General features: G+C 40.9%; 1 protein-coding gene across 1 annotated transcript; it reads left to right on the top strand.

Moving 5' to 3' along the window:
• The first annotated feature begins 712 nt into the window (after nucleotides 1-712).
• On the top strand, nucleotides 713-1,117 carry LOC133806263 (uncharacterized). Its single transcript, XM_062244384.1, has one exon. It carries the CDS (start codon nucleotides 713-715, stop codon nucleotides 1,115-1,117), a length of 405 nt encoding a protein of 134 aa, XP_062100368.1.
• The last annotated feature ends 19,231 nt before the right edge of the window (nucleotides 1,118-20,348 follow it).

Here is a 20,348-nt window from a genome sequence, read left to right as displayed (position 1 = left end):
AGCGAGCAACAACCTCGACAAAACAAGGATGAGCAGTGTCCTCGAAGCCCAAGATGCCTCATAACAGATGAACAAGTCTTACCTAGGAGAGGACCAAAAAATTTCTGCTCAAGAAACATGAGGCAACCAGACATTGGCTCTATGGTCAGGGGTCCCCCACAACATAATAATTCCTTAGGACCCAACAACCAATGCAGGCCCCATAGGCCTCCTCTCATTTATTGAGATGGTTTTGAGCAGAGGGAAGGTGACAGTTTGTATAGTCGTTCACGTACTCATTGGTCACAGTTTGGATATGGGAAAGATTATAATGAAGGAGATTCTGAGTATTATCGGAATCAAAGGAGAAACGTTGGTCGAACAAATGAACCCCTACCTATGAATAATCGACCAGCTAGCCAGAACAGAGGGGGCGACCAAGACAACCCAATGTTTTTGATCAACTGGAAAGATCAAAACAAAGACAAAGAGAAGAAGATTTAAGGGATATATCGAAAAATCGAAGGGAAAGACACGATGAACATATCCCTACTGTACCAACTATTTTTCAGGCCCACATAGATGCACTGAACCAAGCAGTCCAACAACTAGTCAGAAATAAGACTCACATATAGAATATGACCGAAGTCCCCGATAAGTTTAAGATCCTGTACTACCCAACTATACTGGAAAGGAAGACCTGGTGTCTTATGTAAACAAATTCGAGATACAAATGGATATCCAAAAAGTATCCAAAGATGCCCAATGTTGGATCTTCCCAACAATATTGTGTGATGCTGCTCAGGAATGGTATTTCAAGTTTCAACCGGCTAGCATAACCTCTTGGGAGATGTTTGTTAAAGAGTTTTATGGCCAATTTCATGTTGTTCGTATACATCCTACAGAGGCTAACCAGCTAGTAGATATAAGGCAAAAAGAAGGAGAGCCTTTAAATGAGTACATTCAAAGGTTTATGAGAGAAGCTGCTCATGCCAAAACCGTGGGGGATGAAGGAAAGATGATGTCCATAACAATTGGGGTTCAACGCCAATCCCCACTATGGAGCAGTTTACGAAAGAATGGAGTTAAAACTACCCAAGAATTTTTGGACCAAGCAAATAAGTATTTTAAGCTATAGGGGGCCATCACCAATGAAGGGAAGGCTCCAAACGCAGAGTAGGGTAAAAAAGAAGAGCCAGCTTAAGTTGTTAGTGGCTCTAGCAAGCCCAATAACAATGGTGGTAAAAACAACAACAAAAATGGTGGAAAATGGGCGAGCAATGATTCAGCTACATTTGATAACAAGCACCCTAAGAAAAATAAATATGACCCCAGGTTCACCAACAATACTGCACTGGTCGACAGCCGAGCAGAAATGTATCAGGCCAATCACACCACCGTAACTTTCAAGCAACCAGCCCTCATCTGGAAGGACATCTCTAAGGGGACACCACAAAGTTTTGTTGCTTCCATAACGACTATGGTCATGATACGAACAAATGCAACCAGCTGAAGGATGATATTGAATTCCTGCTCTGACAAGGACATCTAAGGAGATATATATGACTAGGGGTTGATCTCCGATAATCGGCTAATGGAGGCAACAAGCAAGCTCAAGGACACCAACACTCGCCTACCTTGTAGCCTAACCCAGTCGCGTGCACTCTGCTCATTATTTGTGGCAAACCACACTTAGCATGTGACAATGGTAAGGCGATGGAAAGAACCCTACATCATGAACAAGATATTGAAATGCTTACCGTCGAGGAGCGAACTCCCAAAAAAGCTTGAGTAGGGGAAGATTGTATAACTTACTATGAACTGGACGCAGGAATAGAACCTACAAACAGGACAATACTCACTACTTTCATAGCAGTTGACTGTCCATCCGCATATAATGTTGTAATTAGAAGACCTATCTTAGTAGAATTGCGAGCAGTAACATCTATGTGGCATCTAGCCATGAAATTCTCAACTACCTCGATAAATGGGTGTGTTTTGGGAAACCAAAGAGAGGTTCGGGAATGCTACAACTCCTCAATTTTGAAGGAAAAGAAGTATGGTGAGGGGAGTGGACTTATTCCATCGATCAACTCCAGCGGATCAGAAAAAGTGTTGTAAGGAGGAGTTAATGAGCTAAATACCCAATCCGGTGAACAATTCACCAAATAGGGTGTTGCCCAAAGTGGGGATAGAGATATAGATCCTCGCTTTGGGGATTTTGACGAGGAAGTTGGACCCATAGAGGATCTCGATGAGATCTAGCTAGAAGAAAAGCAATTGACCAGAGTTGTGGAAGTTAGTAAAAACTTAAAAACAACAATCAAGAAAGAACTGGTGGAGTTTTTAAGAAGGAATCAAGAATTTTTTGCCTGGTCGCATAAAGACATGGTGGGGATTTACCTAGTTTTTATTAGGCATGTCTTGAACATCGACAAAAATCACCCACCAGTATAGCAAAAAAGAAGGTTTCTCGACAAAGATAGGTCTAAAGCACTAAAAGAGGAAGTTGAAAAGCTTAAGGAAAATGGATTCATCAAGGTAGCATTTTATCCGTCATGGGTCTCCAATCCCATATTAGTCTTAAAACCAAATGTAAATTGAGAACTTGCGTGGATTTTACATACCTTAATAAAGCTTGTCCGAAGGATTGTTTTCCGCTGCCAAGGATCGACCAACTGGTTGATGCCACATCAGGGCATGAGACTCTATCTTTTATGGTTGCATATTTTTTATACAACCAGATAAGTATGCACCCACCAGACGAGGAACACACCAGCTTTTGAACAAACACTGGGCTATACTGCTACAAAGTAATGTCATTCAATTTGAAAAACGCTGGTGCGACTTACCAACAACTAGTTAATCACATGTGTAAAGACTAGATCGGTAATAACATGGAAGTTTATGTCGACGACATGTTGGTTAAATCGAAAAAAGCTGGTAGACATGTCAGAGACTTACAAGAATACTTCAACATCTTGAAAAAATATTAGATGAAGCTTCATCCTCTCAAGTGTTCTTATGGGGTAGGATCGGGGAAGTTTCTTGGGTTCATAGTAAACTCACGTGGAATAGAAGCTAACCCTAAAAAAACCCAAGCCTTAATTGACAAGAAATCACCCACCAGAATCAAAGATGTACAAAGTTTGACAGGAAGAATTGCTGCTCTTAGAAGGTTTATCTCAAAATCTACAAACAAATGTGTTCCCTTTTTTAATCTGCTCAGGGGAAACAAGAAGTTTGAATGGACTAGAAAAGTGCGAGCAGGCTTTTCAGGCTCTTAAACAGCATATGGTTCAACCTCCTGTTTTATCCAAACCAATCGAAGAAGAAACCTTGTACATCTACTTAGCAATCATATATATATAAGTAAACGGCTGGTATAAGCAGAGTCACAATATCCACCCATCGAAAAGTTAGCTTAGTGCATGGTTTTGGCATCACGAAAGTCACGACCATATTTTCAGGCTCACCCAAAGATGGTACTTACCGACCAACCAATACGGCAAGGCTTGCAAAAACCAGAAGTCACTGGTCGACTACTGAAGTTAACCGTGGAATTAGGACAATTTGACATTTCCTATTTACCACGAGCAGCAATAAAAGGCCAAGCATTGGCAAACTTCGTGGTAGAATTTAGTGACCTCCAGGTTAACGAGCAGGCACCAGAAGTACAAGTGCAAGAAGAAATCCTATCCTGGAAGTTGTTCATTGACGGTTCTTCTACCGAGCACAACTCTAGAGCAGGGTTAATTCTTATTACACCAGAAGGGCATCGGTTTCATTGTGCACTTAGATTTGGCTTTACTGCTTCCAACAATGAAGCTGAATACGACACACTGCTCACAAGATTAAGGCTAGCCAAGGATGTAAGTGTTAAATCACTAGAGATATACAGTGATTCACAACTGGTTGTTAATCAGATCCTAGGAGAATATCAGGACAAAGGGTTGAAAATGGTGGCATATCTTAACAAAGCAAAAGACTTGTTCGTACAGTTCGAAAAGTATACTTTGTAACAAGTACCTTACGACCAGAACTCCAACGCAGACGCATTAGCCAAGCTTGCCAGCGCCAAAGATGCTGATACACTAAATATAGTACCAATCGAGCATTTGGAAACTCCTAGTATACAAGTTGACTCCACCATGGTCATACACGTGGCAGACACTTGGATGAGACCCATTATTAAGTACCTCAAATAGGGATTATTGTCAATTGACTTAAATGAATCGAAGAAACTACAAAGGCAGTTTGCTTGGTTTATACTGGTCGATGGAATTTTGTATCAACGAGGATATTCTTTGCCATTATTACGATGTATCCCCAGGGAAAAAGCTAAAGAACTGTTACACGAGATACATGAAGGATTTTGTGGGGACCTGTTAGGAAAACTTATATAGGATCTTTATTTATCTTCATGTAGATCTAATATTAAACAAATTAATATGAGATAACCTAGAACATGTTTCTAAAATTGAATTCAAAGAGAAACAAAGATAAGAATACTTACAGTATACGCAGCGGAATGAAATAGTCATTCCTTCAGTTTCTCTAACTCTTGTATCCTTTCTGTCGCAGAGTATTATCAAGAAACTGAACCGTTCTTCTAATTTCTTCATAGTCTTCCAATGTATCCTTAGAATCACCTAGACTAGTGTGGGCAATTCTCAACACATGAGATAGATACAGAGAGAAGAAGAGAAAATAACAAAGAGGCTTAGAAAAGGACTTGTGTTTAGAGAGAATCTAAAACTATCAGAAAACCAGTGATTAAACTTATCTGTCGTCTGAAATTATGAACTTTTTTTTACTTCTCTCTAAGCACTCCTTTTATAAACTCAATTAGGCCATTTAATTTAATTAAAAAATAAATAAAATAATAGCCAATCTGAATCCCTAGGTCAAAATTATCATGGGCTTTAGGCCCATGAAATTTCCCATTTGATTATAAGCCCATTGGACCTAAAATCACGACATGTATTATTTTCTATTGATTTAATTAATTAAATAATTATTTAAATCCTTATCAAATTAATTATTCATAATTTGAACCTTGATTTAAACTTAATTATTAATTTAGATACCAATTTATCTTAATTAATATATCTGTCATAATTTCTCTTTTCTTCTCAAAATTACGTAACTCTGTGAAACTAACCAAAATTGACCAGGTCAACTTTGATAATTCTAATTGATAATTAAATCAATTAATTGAGACTATCTAGATGATTTTATCCAAGGTACAATGGGGACCATGGGCCTATGAAATCAAGCTCCAATAAGTTATCATAAATCTAACAAATAAATTTACTAACTTATTAATTCCTCGTGACTCCACTATAGACTCGGAATCGCACTATTGAATTTATAGAACGCTCTATAACAAATATAGATACGCTATTAATTATCCATTGTTACAACCATAATTGTTACTCAATCCTCTATAGACGGTCTACAATGAGATAGGACTAAAATACAGTTTTACCTCTCATTGTATTTTATCCTTAAAACATTTAGTTCATTGTAAATGATATTCAGTAAACTAATTTAATTACTGAAATGAGATCTCTATCATTTAACACCTTGAACCAAACTAAAAGGAAACCATTGTTTCACTTCTTCATCAGAAGCTATAGATTTTCATATCTATGACTAACACTCCCACTTAATTATACTACCGAGTTCCCAAGATGTAAGAATGGGCTAGTCCGTAGGGTAAGCTAGTAACGAACAAATCAACGAACTCAAATAATACAATCAGTTAGAATACTAACTACTCAGAATTGAGATTGAACTGACCTATGGTCAACTATATGATATGACTAGAATAGATAATAACAGTATGTTTACTTATCTTATCAACCGTCAATATTGGTCCAGTCCGATGTAACAAATACATCTGATCTTATCTACTTTGCTAATGTTCTGGAAAGAACATAACACTGTAATGTGTAAGTAGATCATATCGTAGATTGGCAAGTCAGTGTAAATCATGTGCACTTACTAATCTTAGGACTAACTTACTTTGAACAAATAATCATATTTATATTCCACTGTGATTACGTCACTATAAATAAGATTAGCTATATGCTCAGGATTTAATAGAAGTTTATATTAAACAAATAATCATGAATATAAAACATGTGAGCAAAGTGATTGACCAAGTCAAAAAATGATTTCTTATTCTTTTATTGATAATAAAATGAGATTACAAAGAATTTGGGTTTTAATTAGGGCATAAAAACCCAACAAACTCTCACTTGCACTAATTGAAACTAATGTCTTAATTCTACTAAACCTATTTCCTTGATATGCTTATCAAATTTAGCTTCTGGTAGTGTCTTTGTAAACGGTTTCGCAAGATTGTCTTCAGTTGCAATCTTCATAACCTTCACATCTCCCCTGGCCACATATTCTCGAATAATGTGATACTTCCTTTCTATATGCTTACTCCTCTTGTGACTTCGAGGTTCCTTCGAGTTGGCTATCGCTTCTATATTGTCACAAAACAACACAAGCAGTTTATCCATTTCTGGAATAACACCAAGATCTGAATAGAACTTCTTTAGCCAGACTATTTCCTTAGCTGCTTCTAATGCGGCTATGTACTCAGCCTCCATGGTGGAATCTGAGATTGCAGACTGCTTTACGCTTCTCCAAATCACAGCTCCACCCCCAAGAGTAAACACCATTCCAGAAGTAGACTTCCTTTCATCGACATCAGTTTGAAAATCTGAACCGGTGTAGCCTACAGGATTCAGAACACCACCCTTGTAGACTAACATATAATCCATAGTCCGTCTCAAATACTTTAGGATATGCTTAACTGCTATCCAATGTTCTGGTCCTGGATTTGAATGATACCTGCTCACTACTCCCACTGCATAGCAGAAATCTGGTCTAGTACACAACATGGCATACACCAGACTTCCAACTGCAGATGCGTAAGGAACTTTTCTCATTCCATCTTCCTCTTCAGGAGTTTGGGGAGACTGCTTCTTTGAAAGATGAATTCCATGGCGGGATGGTAGACGCCCTTTCTTGGAATTTGTCATTGAGAAACGTTCAAGCACTTTATCAATGTAAGCTGCTTGAGATAGAGTTAAGAGTCTGTTCTTTCTATCCCTGATAATCTGGATACCTAGAACTTAACTTGCTTCACCCAAATCCTTCATCTGAAATTGAGTGCTCAGCCAATTCTTCACATCTAATAATTTCTTAACATTGTTTCCAATGAGTAAGATATCATCCACATAAAGAACCAGGAATACCATTATTTGATTTGCCTTCAGTTGGTAAACACAGGGCTCATCAATATTTTATTCAAAGCCATAGGTTTTGATTATTTCATCAAACCTAAGATTCCAGGAACGAGAAGCTTGCTTAAGTCCATAGATGGACCTATTCAACTTGTAAACTTTTCCTTCTTGTCCAGCTACTTTAAATCCTTCTGGCTGATCTATATAAATGACTTCGTCAAGCTTTCCATTAAGAAAAGTTGTCTTGACGTCCATTTTCCAGATCTTATAATCGAGAGCGGCTACTATGGATAGGAGGATGCGAATGGACTTGAGCATGGCTACCGGACTAAAAGTTTCCTCATAGTCCACGCCTTCTCTTTGGGTATAACCCTTTGCCACTAATCGAGCTTTATAAGTCTCGATATTTCCATCAATACCTCATTTCTTCTTGTAGATCCACTTGCACCCAATGGCCCTAAAGTAACTAGGTGCTTCCACAAGATCCTAGACGGAATTTGAGTACATGGACTCCATTTCCTGTTTCTTGGTTTCGAGCCATAGTTCCTTTTTAGGGCTAGCCGTTGCATGTTTGAAAGACAACGGATCATCATCACTAGTGTCACCAACAACCATATTGGTTTCACCATCCAAACTATAGCGAACTGGGTTCCTAGAAACCCTCCCACTACGACGAGCCTTCGTGACTGTTTGCTTAGGAACAGTAGTACTTTTTTCATTTAAATCGACTTGCGTCAGTTGGACATGAAGAGTGGGAATTTCATCATCAACTTGCGTTGATGATGATGGAACATTGGTTAGAGTCAATTCTTTAACCATCTCCTCTAAAACTACTTTGCTGTGAGGTTTAAAGTTCTGGACATAGTCATTTTCCAGAAAAGTAGCGTTTGTAGAAGTAAACACTTTCTTTTCTGAATGACTATAGAAAATTCCACCCCGAGTGCCTTTAGGATAGCCAACAAACATGCAAACTTCAGTTCGCGATTCTAGCTTTCCCTCCTTTTTCCTCAGGACGTGAGCGAGACACCCCCAGACTCTATAATGGCATAAACTAGGTCCGTGACCATTCTAGCATTCTAAAGGTGTTTTGGGGATAGATTTTGACGGCACGACATTGATAATTTCGTTCGCGGTTTCAATTGCATGTCCCCAGAACGAAGTTGGTAGAGCTGAGTAACTAAGCATGCATCTAACCATTTCCAATAAAGTTCTGTTTCGGCGTTCCGCTACACCATTTTGTTGCGGAGTACCTGGGGCAGTAAGTTGTGATAAAATCTCAAGTTCAGTTAAATGATCTTGGAACTGCATATCCAAATATTCTCCACCCCTATCAGATCACAAGATCTTTAACGTTTTACCTAATTGGTTCTGAGCCATTGCTAGGAATTCCTGAAACTTTGAAAAAATTTCTGATTTCCTATGCATTAGGTAAAGACATGAGTATCTAGAGTAATCGTCAATGAAAGTGATGAAATACTCAAAATCACCCCTAGTTTGTACATTCAATGGTCCACAAACATCTAAATGAACAAGTCCAAGTGATTCTTTGGCCCTATCACCCTTTGCAGAGAATGGACGCTTGGTCAGTTTGCCTTCTAGACAAGATTCACAGACAGGTAATTCACCTAAGGTGAGTTCCCTCAAAGGTCCGTCCTATGTAAGTCTTTGAATCCTATCATAGCCAATGTGACCTAGTCTCAAGTGCCATAAATACGTCATATTACCGTTATCGGTCTTTTCACGTTTATTGCTCCTAGGTTTAGCTACTTTGAATAAATCATTGTTAAGAGCGAGGGGTTCATTAAGTCGCATAATATAAAGCCCATTTTCCAAACATGCAATACACAATTGTGATCCATTGAAAGAAATAAATATATTAGAACTTGTGAAAGTCATAACAAATCGTTCTAATTGCAACATGGAAACTGAAATTAAATTTCTACTAAAATCCAGAATAAAAAATACATCATTTAAAATTAAAAATTTATTTCCGAACTTCAGATGAGCTCTTCCTCTAGCTTGGTCCGCAACGAACGCTTCGTTCCCAACTCTAAGTTTTAAGTCGCCTTTGTCCACTTCCCCCCACAATTCAAGAAGCTGTAAGGAATTACAAACATGGTTAGTAGAACCAAAATCAATAATCCAAACGGATTTATCATTCTCTAAAACACATGTTTCCAATATAAATGAACCATAATCATCACCTTTGTTTTTCGCTGCTAGAAACTTAGGGCAATCTCGTTTCCAATGCCCATTCTCTTTGCAGTGAAAGCACTTATCTTTACCTTTCTTGTTTTTCTTGTTCTTCCCCTTAGGCGCCTGTGCACTTGGTTGTGCACTCGTCTTTGCAGCCTTTCCAGGCTTGGGGTTGTTGTTTTGTCCATTCTTCCTCTTGTTTCCAGCTTTTGAAGATGAAGCTTGGTTAGCTTCAGCCTTAGCTGGATCAGCAGCAACAGCTGTAGTTTTATTTTCTCCTCCTTTACTAGGTCCACCCATGATAGGCTAAAAAATCTGAAGCTCGTTCATGAGATACGTCGGACCATAGTTGAGTTGATTACGAACGTGCAGACACGGTGCCATCCGAGCATTCACAGTGTCATCACGTATGCGCAGAGACGGTGATATCCAAGCATTTACGATGCCATCACGAACGTGCAGACACAATATTCGTTCTGGGGATCCCTCAATCATGACAAACTCGGAGTTGTCACCAATCAACTTTATGTTGATATTTTGCTTCCAATTAAGGAATTTTTCTCCAGTGAGTTTCTCCATCGAAAGTTGAGAAAGGATGGGAGTAGACACAGACACTACTTAACTTAAAACTACAAATTATCAATAAAATAGAAATCAATCACATTTGCTCAATAAAACTTCTATTCACACAAATTTCAAGAAATAGCACAACATATACCAAAAATATGTAAGATATGAGAAAAATACCAAAATAATTATATCTCTATTTCTTTAGGTTTTTAACTAATCTATGATATCCTTGTCCCAGTTGGCAAGAGTCAAAAAATATCACTAGTTAAATAGAGTTGTAAACTCATTTAATAATGGACACCACTATTAACAGCCTACTATTCGATCAAAATAAGAAAACACAATCTCTTATTTTATGAGCTAGACCCACGGTTTCGATAATCATAGATTTAGTCCTAGTAGTCACCTTAGGGGTGAGTCTAGTAGAATTTGATCAATAATTATCTATCTTTCGAAATCTAACATTGTCAAAATAACTAATGAACACATTTTGTAAGGGGACGAATCAAAGCGCCTCGAGGCTCCATTAAGCTATTGACTATGTTAAACCAACGATAGAGATCGAATATAATTCTTAAAATAAGCTCATTATTAAATTAAAAAATAGTATTTTTATTATTTATTTTTAGAAAATTAATGACTATAGTTTTCCAAAAAAAATTAAACAGATTAAAATTTTTAAAACCAAAGTCCAAAATTTCTTATTAATTCTAAAGTGTCACATTGAAACAAATTCAATTAATTTAGAATTAATTTGTTGCTAATCAATATTTAGGTTTAACTAATATAAAGAACCTATACAATTAAGTCCAACTCATGTAAATGGGCCTTAACAATTGGGCTTGTATGGAGGAGGGTTGGGTCCAGTATATCGTTCCCACTACAAATGCCCACAATCTTCCATACAAGGTCCAAAAGACATAAATTTAAACATTCATTTTATTAATTGTTATTAATTGATTAGGCTCACCATAGTCATGCAAAGCAAATGGGCCTTCACAAGTGGAATCACCCACAAGAGAGGAATTTAAACTTTACATTTTCTAATGGACCCAAATAAAACCTATCATTTTATGAATATTTTATTTGGCAAAATACCATATATCTAACAAACATATGAGCCACTATATGCATCTAAGCCCAATTGCAAAAACACCACATATAGTTGAAACAGACATGTTATAATTGGATAGGCCTAATCATGTTACTATATGAGCAATTCTATGAATTTATGCAAAAATACCACAATTTATTTCATTTGCAAAAATACCACAATTAATTATCTATAATTTATCCAAAAAAATTCAAATTAATTAATGTTTTACCAAAAATAAGTCAATTTAAATTAAATTTATCAACAATTAACAATAGTTAATTTAAATTTCATTTATCAACAATTAACTTGGTTTAGGTTAATTTGAAAAAAAAAAATTAATTTAATTTAAATAGAATTTATCAACAATTAACCAAAGTTAATTTAAATCTCATTTATTACAAAAATATTTTATTAATTGGCTGAAGAAAAAAAATTTGATATTTTTTAAAATTTAACCAATTTTAAAATAAATATCATAACTGTTTTTCAAAAATATATTGTGTTGTTGCAACTATAGCTAATATTTTAACTATTAAAAAAATAAAATATTAATAGTCATAACAATCGTAAAATATTTTAAAACAGTTAATCAAATTCATATATCCATAAAAATATCTAACTAATAATATTCAAATTTCAAATAATTTAAATATTAAAAACTATAGAATAAAAAGATATTTATATTTTCAAATAAGGAATTAATAAAAATATCAAGAATTTAAAAGAAAATATCTTAAATATCAGATATCTTAATTCAAATATTTTAATATAGTAAAAGATTTAAAATTAAGTTGTTAGTCTATTTTTAAATTTGAATTTGAATCTTTGTAGAAATTATCTAATTATTTAAATCTCAACTAACAAAAATATCTTATTTTAATAAATAATTTTAAATGCAAAAACAAATTTGATATTTTTGGTTTTTGATTATAAATAATTTATTTTCACAATTTTTATTTCTTAAAAAAAAAAATTGTTGGATGAACAGTACCACAGGTACTGGTCATAGCGTGCGCGCATGGGTGAAAAATTTTTTTGTACAATTTTTCAAACCAAAACTATTTTCTAATTAATTTTTAACATGTTTTATACAAAATAAAGTATATATAAAAATTAATGGCATAGAAAACACAAAAAATAACCTAAAAATTGCTAATAATCACATAAAATTAATATGCTTCATAAAAACATGAAAACTATCCAATTATTCAAACATATCAAATAATCCAATGTTTAACATGTTCATGCATGAAAATAAAGATTACCAAAGGCTCTAAGGTCAGTTGTTAGGAAAACTTATACAGAATCTTTATTTGTTTTCATGTAGATCTAATAAATAAACAAATTAATATGAGATAACCTAGAACATGTTTCTAAAATTGAATTCAAAGAGAAACAAAGATAAGAATACTTATAGTATACGTAGTGGAATGAAAGAGTCATTCCTTCAGTTTCTCTAACTCATGTATCATTTCTGTCGCAGAGTATTATCAAGAAACTGAACCGTTCTTCTAATTTCTTCATAGTCTTCCAATGTATCCTTAGAATTACCTAGACTAGTGTGGGCAATTCTCAACACTTGAGATAAATACAGAGAGAAGAAGAGAAAATAACAAAGAGGCTTAGAAAATGACTTATGTTTAGAGAGAATCTAAAACTATCAGAAAACCAGTGATTAAACTTATCTATCGTCTGAACTTATGAACTTTTTTTTTTTACTTCTCTCTAAACACTTATTTTATAGACTCAATTAGGCCATTTAATTTAATTAAAAAAATAAATAAAACAATAGCCTATATGAAGCCCTAGGTCAAAATTATCTTGGGATTTAGGCCCGTGAAATTTCTCATTTGATTATAAGCCCATTGGACTTAAAATTAAGGCATGTATTATTTTCTATTGATTTAATTAATTAAATAATTATTTAAATCCTTTATCAAATTAATTATTTATAATTTGAACCTTGATTTAAATTTATTTATTAATTTAGATACCAATTTATCTTAATTAATAAATCTATCATAATTTCTCTTTTCTTCATAAAATTACATAACTCTGTGAAACTATCCAAAATTAACCTGGTCAACTTTGATAATTAAATCAATTAATTGAGACTATCTAGATGATTTTATCCAAGGTACAATGGGGACCATGGGCCTATGAAATCAAGCTCCAATAAGTTATCATAAATCTAACAAAAAAATTTACTAACTTATTAATTCCTCGTGACTCCACTGTAGACTCGGAATTGCACTCTTGAACTTATAGAACACTCTATAACAAATATGGATACGCTATTAATTATCCATTGTTACAACCATAATTGTCACTTAGTTCCATTGTTACCCCTCATTGTATTTTATCCTTAAAACACTTAGTTCCTTGTAAATGATATTTCAGTAAACTAATTTAATTACTAAAATGAGTGTGGACGCTCAATATTCCACGCCCATAAAAGAACTAGGACAGGCGCTAAGGTCCCTCAGAGGCCCAAGTGCATACTTGAGCCACGAGGCAATCGAGCCGCCACCTTCTCGCAACGGCCTAGCAGGCCTAGGATCATGCCGCGCAAGGTGATCTCGCGCACATAGGCTCACGCCCCATCGCCTATAGGCTCGCGTCCAAGCCCGCATGGCCTCGCTAGAGTGCACTCGGCGTCGCGCCCATGGCCTCGCTGGAGTGCCCAGGGCATCGCACCCATGGCCTCGTTGGAGTGCCCACGGCGTCGCACCTGTGGCCTCGCTGAAGCGTCTCGGCGTCGTGCTCGTGGCCTCGCTGGAGCCTCTCGGCGTCACGCCCATGGCCCCAAATATGGCCTCGCATGGCCTCGCCCAAGTATGGCCTCGCGTAGCCTCAGCCAAATATGGCCTCACATGGCCTCGCCCAAGTATGGCCTCGCGTGGCCTCAGCCAAGTGTGGCCTCACATGGCCTCGCCCAAGTATGGCCTAGCATAGCCTCGCCCAAGCATGGCCTCGCGTGGCCTCGCGAGAGGAGGGGGGCCTCGTGAGCAGCTAGGGAGCCGAGTCACCAAGGGGGTCGTAAGGAGGGCGTCTCGCTACGCATCCTTAGACATCCGTCAAGGCCACATGCCTATCAACCAGACTCGTAAGTGACCTCGGGAGGCTTCAGGCATCTCATGCCAAGGACCCAAGATCTCCACCTCACGCCAGGACCATAACACACACCAAGGGTCCCATTCCTTACACCTTGAGACCCCTATGCTTAGAGGCTCCAGTACGAGTCGAATGGGACGTACTTGTATGACCTAGTACTGAGTACGGATACCAGTGCCAGTGGGAGTGCTGGGATAAGAGTTATGGTCTGTATGTCTACGGCCAAGGGTCAGGGTCGACACCACAACCACCTACGCCACTATGCCTGCCACCACTCATTAGACATGGGTACGGACAAGTAGTGGAGACATCCTCCTGACACCTGCCCCTGTATAGGATGTACGACCACAACCTCTGAAGCCACTCCCCTGACATAGTACTTATGTACCACTTGGTCTCTTGGACCACCATGTATCTAAGGCCATTATAGCCTACTATAAAATGAACTCTAAGACCACCTGAGGGGGGGTTGGAAATTTTACTGTAGCAAAAGCTTGAGTGTGAATGAAAGATTGAATTCTCCATTATTGTTCTATCATTGTTCTTGAGTTATTGTTTAAGTTTCTACAGCTTTTCCATTAGTGATCTTGACTTGATAATTTTTCCAACTCAACTTAGTTGACGAGTTCTCATCGTCAACAGTTAGGCGCCGTCTGTGGGAACGTTAGTTTCAAGCTACTGTTCCACCATTGTTTCTGGCAAGAAGAAGATGCCAAGACGTTCAAAGCGACTGAGGGAGCCACGGGAGGTAGAGGTTCACCTGAACGGAGTCTAGCTGGAGGCCTCCATGAAGGACGCTCCTCCACCCAGAGACATGGAGCCCCCGAAAGACCCTGAGGTTTACGGAGGTGATAGGGTGGCCTCGTCACCGGCCGCTCCACCTGGAGGAAGTCCTCCAAGAGCACCACCGGGAAACGCTAACGAGTTCCCTCCTCCAAAACCACCGCAGGCACCGAACTCCGGCCGGCAGGACCCGGGCCCCTCAACCCGTAGGCATGATAAGCATCCCCGGGTCCATTCCGTGAGCTCAAGTTCGAAGTCTCGGTTCTATGAAGAGGAAATACGTGAGCTCCACCGTAAGAACCAAAGGTTGGAAACCACCTTGGAAAACATGCAAGAGGTCCTGAACGGCCTGTTGCAGGGTAAGTCGAGCGTGACCTTGCCTAAGAGGAAGGAGAAGGGCAAGGATGGGGTGGAGACCACTGTACCGGTAGATGATGGGAGAACCCGACATTCAACCAGTAACACCCCCCGAACGAAGCAACGTGATCACCCTGAACCGCCTAAGCAGGCCCAGAAGCCAGCGCCGAGGACCAACGCTGCCCCTCGCAATGAGGACGAGGTCACCTCTAAAAGAGCACCCTCAGACTTGCGGGAGGAGCTCAATAAGAAGAGGGCGGGCAAAGGGACCACGCCCCCTGTGGCACCTCGAGAAGGCAAGGGAAAGGCGGATCTTAGTCCGTCCGCTTTGAGGGATACTCTCAGCAAGAGGAGGCAGGACCTAGACACGAAGATGAGGAGCCTGCGGAGCAAGATCGTCACCGCGTCAGGCGGCCAGGCCTTTGAGGAGGACTTCGACCATGAGTCGCCCTTTGTGAGAGAAATTCAGGCGATCCGGCTCCCTACCAACTTTAAGGAGCCCAATATGATCCCCTACGAAGGGAACACGGATCCAAAGTACCACCTGGATGCATTTAATGATCTGATGAAACTGAGGGGGATTGGAAGTGGTGCCAAGTGCCATTGCTTCACTGTTACTCTGAAAGGACCCACCTACAAATGGTTCAAAAGATTAAGGCCGGGGTCCATCAGATCCTGGCAGCAGTTTTTTGACGAATTCCTCCAACAGCACCATGCCGTGCGGGACTACACGATGCCAGGTACCAGCCTGGCCAACATGAAGCAAGGAGAGAATGAGAGCCTGAAGAGCTACATTCACCGGTTCAATATGGAGGCCGCAAAAGTGGGGAGCCTAACTCGCCGAGAGTTAAAAATGGCCATTACCGCTGGAGTGCTCCCAGGAAGTAAGTTGTGGGACAACATGTTGAAGAGGGAAGTCATCGACTTAGATGACTTCTATGAGAGAGCGCAGAAGTACATCCGCGTGGAGGATGGCCACGCAAACTTAAAGGCGGGGAAGGAGGAGCCCCACGCGAAGCCCCCAACTAACGACGGATTGAATGTAGCGAAGAAGAAAAGGACGTACGATGGGTCAAGAGATGACCAGCAGAGGAAAACCAAACGAGGGAGTGATCATAGGCAAACAGCTTATACTTACTATACGAACCTCACAGATACCAGGGAGCATATTTACATCACCAACAAAGACCGAGTTCCCTTCAAAAAGCCCCCACCAATGAGAAAGGATCAGTCCAAAAGGGACCCCAGTAGATACTGCCAGTACCACAAGGACATCGGTCACACCACGGCAGAGTGTATCCATTTGAAGGAAGAAATTGAGGAGCTCATCTACCGGGGACACCTGGGCCGCTATGTCAGGAGAGAAAGGAAAAAGCCAGAGGACGCACCTACGGCACCCCAGGCACAAGAGCGAGCCCCAGAAATATAGGGGGAGGTCCGAACCATTTTCGGGGGTCCAGGATTTGGAGGGGACTCTCGGAAGGGGCGAGATAGATATGCAAGAGAGGCTCGGCGAAGTCCGCCCCCCTGCTGAGTTTAGAACAGCGACCCCCAAAAAGTTGCAAGTGGGAAAACGACTCGATAACATTCACCGAGGAAGATGCGCGAGGGGTACACTTTCCCCACAATGATCCGCTGGTGCTGACAGTTCAATTGGCAAATATGCGTGTGCATCGAGTCCTAGTGGACAACGGGAGCTCGGTACACATCCTATATCGCCCTGCCTTGGAAAAGATGGGACTGGGCATTCGTCATCTGATCCCCTGGCAGTCGTCCCTATACGGATTCACAGGGGACTCAGTGCAACCCCTTGGAATGATCGAATTGAAACTTACCATGGGGGAGCAACCCCGGCAGACTACAGTCATGTCTAACTTTGTTGTAGTAGATTGTGCATCAGCTTTCAACGCGGTATTGGGGAGACCCTCCCTAAGAGGATTGAAAGCCATAACTTCAATATATCACTTGGTTGTCAAGTTCCCGACTCCAGGAGGGGTCGCTAGTATGAAGGGAGAACAGAAGGAGGCGAGGGAGTTCTACAACACCTCACTCCGCGCGCCTGCGAAACCGCGGGAGCCAATGGCCATGGTGATACATGAGGCGCTACGTAGGCCCACGGGGGGTCCGCAGGAGCTGGACCCTCGGGTCGTGGATGAGTCAAGAGCAGAACCAGTGGAAGAAGTAGAGGAGGTTACGGTGACGGAGGAACCCCTAAGGAAATTGAAGATAGGGAGAAGCCTGTTGGGTGACGTGAAGGAGGAGTTGATGAAATTTTTGAAAGATAATCTAGACGTGTTCGCATGGAGTCATGAGGATATGGTGGGTATAGACCCCAGTGTGATGTGCCACCACCTGAATATCTCCCCAGAGGCAAGGCCCGGTAGGCAAAAGAGGCGGGCGCTAGACCCAACAAGATACGCAGCATTAAAAGAGGAGGTTGACAAGCTGAAGGCCAACGGGTTCATCCGTGAGTCTTTCTACCCTGCGTGGGTGTCAAACCCAGTACTCGTGCCGAAGCCGAATGGGAAATGGAGAACTTGCGTCGATTTCACGAACCTGAATAAAGCTTGTCCTAAGGACAGCTTCCCACTTCCCAGGATAGATCAGCTAGTAGATGCGACGGCAGGACATGAGTTACTGAGTTTCATGGACGCCTACTTAGGATACAACCAAATCCCAATGAACCCAGCAGATGAAGAGCACACATCATTCATTACAGACAAAGGGCTCTACTGTTACAAGGTGATGCCCTTCGGGCTCAAGAACGCGGGCGCCACATATCAGAGGTTGGTGAATAAAATGTTCGCCAACCAAATAGGAAGGAATATGGAGGTGTATGTGGATGATATGTTAGTGAAGACCAAAGAAGCAACAGAGCTCAACAAGGACCTTGGTGAGATGTTCGACACACTCAGGAAATATCGAATGAAGTTGAATCCAGTCAAGTGCACCTTCGGGGTATCCTCAGGAAAATTCTTGGGCTTCATGGTCAATTCCAGAGGCATCGAGGCCAATCCTGACAAGATAAAGGCACTAATGGAGATGAGCCCGCCAAAGAATAAGAAGGAAGTGCAGTGCCTAACGGGAAGGGTGGCGGCCCTTAATAGGTTTATCTCAAGGTCCACCGACAAGTGCCTCCCATTCTTTGACATCCTCAAAGGGAGCAAAAAGTTTGCTTGGGATGAAAAATGTGAGGAAGCATTTGTCAAGCTGAAAGAACACCTGGGGAAGCCACCCCTGTTGGCAAAGCCAGAGAAGGGCGAGAAGCTGTACCTGTACTTGGCAGTGTCTGAGCATGCCATCAGCGCAGCCTTGGTTAAAGGAGAGAAGAAGCAGCAACAACCCGTATACTATATCGGCAAGCGTTTGGTGGACGCGAAGAACCGGTATCCGGAGATCGAAAAATTAGCCTATGCGCTAGTAGTGGCTTCGAGGAAGTTGAGGCCTTACTTCCATGCACATACAATTGAAGTCCTGACAGATAGTCCTTTGAGACAGGTCTTACATAAACCTGAGACCTCGAGGAGACTGATGAAATGGTCTTTCGAGCTAAGTCAATTTGACATTGTATACACCCCAAGAGCTTCCATCAATGGACAGGTGCTGGCAGATTTTATAGTAGAGCTCACCCATCAGCCGAATGAAGGAAGGAATGAAGAAGGGGAGCAGCCTGTTATGGAGGAAAATCTAGGAGGTTTAGAGGAGTGGAGTTTGCATGTTGATGGGGCGTCTAATGAGGAGGATCCGGAGCGGGCATCATGATGACTGGGCCCGAGGGACACAGAATGTATTGCGCAATTCGATTTGGGTTTGAGGCCTCCAATAATGAGGCAGAGTACGAGGCGCTCCTGGCTGGCCTGCGTTTAGCCCAGGAACTGAGAGTGACGCGCCTTCATATCTTCAGTGACTCTCAATTAGTAGTATACCAAGTAAAGGGGGAATACCAGGCGAGAGGACCCAAGATGGCAGCCTACTTGGAGAAGGTGAAGGGCTATCTGGGACGACTGGCAGCATATGATATAGAGCAAATCCCCAGAGAAAAGAATACCCATGCCGATGCACTCGCAAAGCTAGCGTCTACCAAGGATGGTGATATCTTGGAGTCGATACCCGTGGAGTACTTGCCCAGGCCCAGCATCGAAAGCGCGAACGTGCATATGATTAGTATCCCAAGGGAGTCGTGGACTGAGCCAATCAAGAGGTACCTGGAAGAAGGAACTTTGCCAGCAGGCAAAAACGAGTCCCGGAGGTTGATGTACAAGGCCGCTAGATACACCCTGGTAAATAGGGTCCTTTACAAAAGAGGATTCTCAATGCCACTCCTGCGGTGTGTAGAAGAGGAGGAGGCGCTGAAAGTGTTACATGAAATACACGAAGGAGAGTGTGGCAACCACGAGAGCAGACCCTCCACAGCCAGGAAGGCCATGAGACAAGGATACTACTGGCCCTCCATGGAGAGAGATGCGCATGACTTTGCCACAAAATGCGACAAATGCCAGAGGCACGCCAACTACCCTCGGAAACCCCCAAGTGAACTGACCAGCATGCCAGCCCCTGGCCCTTCGCTATCTGGGGGATAGACTTGATCGGCGCTCTTCCTACAGGCAGGGGTGGAGCGAAATACGCGGTGGTGGCAGTGGACTATTTCACTAAGTGGGTAGAAGCAGAACCCCTTGTGAAGATAACCGCCAAACACATCACCTCTTTCGTCAACAAATTCATTGTTTGTAGATATGGAGTACCTTACAAAATTATTTCTGACAATGGTACCCAGTTCGAGGGAGGAACTTTCGATGAATATTGTAGGGAAAGGGGCATAAGGAGGAGTTTCTCCGCGGTTGTGCACCCCCAGGCCAATGGGCAAGTGGAGGCCATAAACAGGGTCCTTAAGAAGAACTTGAAGACAAAGCTAGAAAAGATGAAGGGAGCCTGGGTAGATGAGCTACCAAATTTGATGTGGGCTTACAGAACCACCCCACGCATGACTA

The sequence above is a fragment of the Humulus lupulus genome, chromosome X (assembly GCF_963169125.1).
Source record: "Humulus lupulus chromosome X, drHumLupu1.1, whole genome shotgun sequence".
Lineage (NCBI taxonomy): Eukaryota > Viridiplantae > Streptophyta > Magnoliopsida > Rosales > Cannabaceae > Humulus > Humulus lupulus.
Note: the sequence above shows the minus strand (reverse complement) of the source record. Positions and strands in the feature narration are given on the sequence as shown.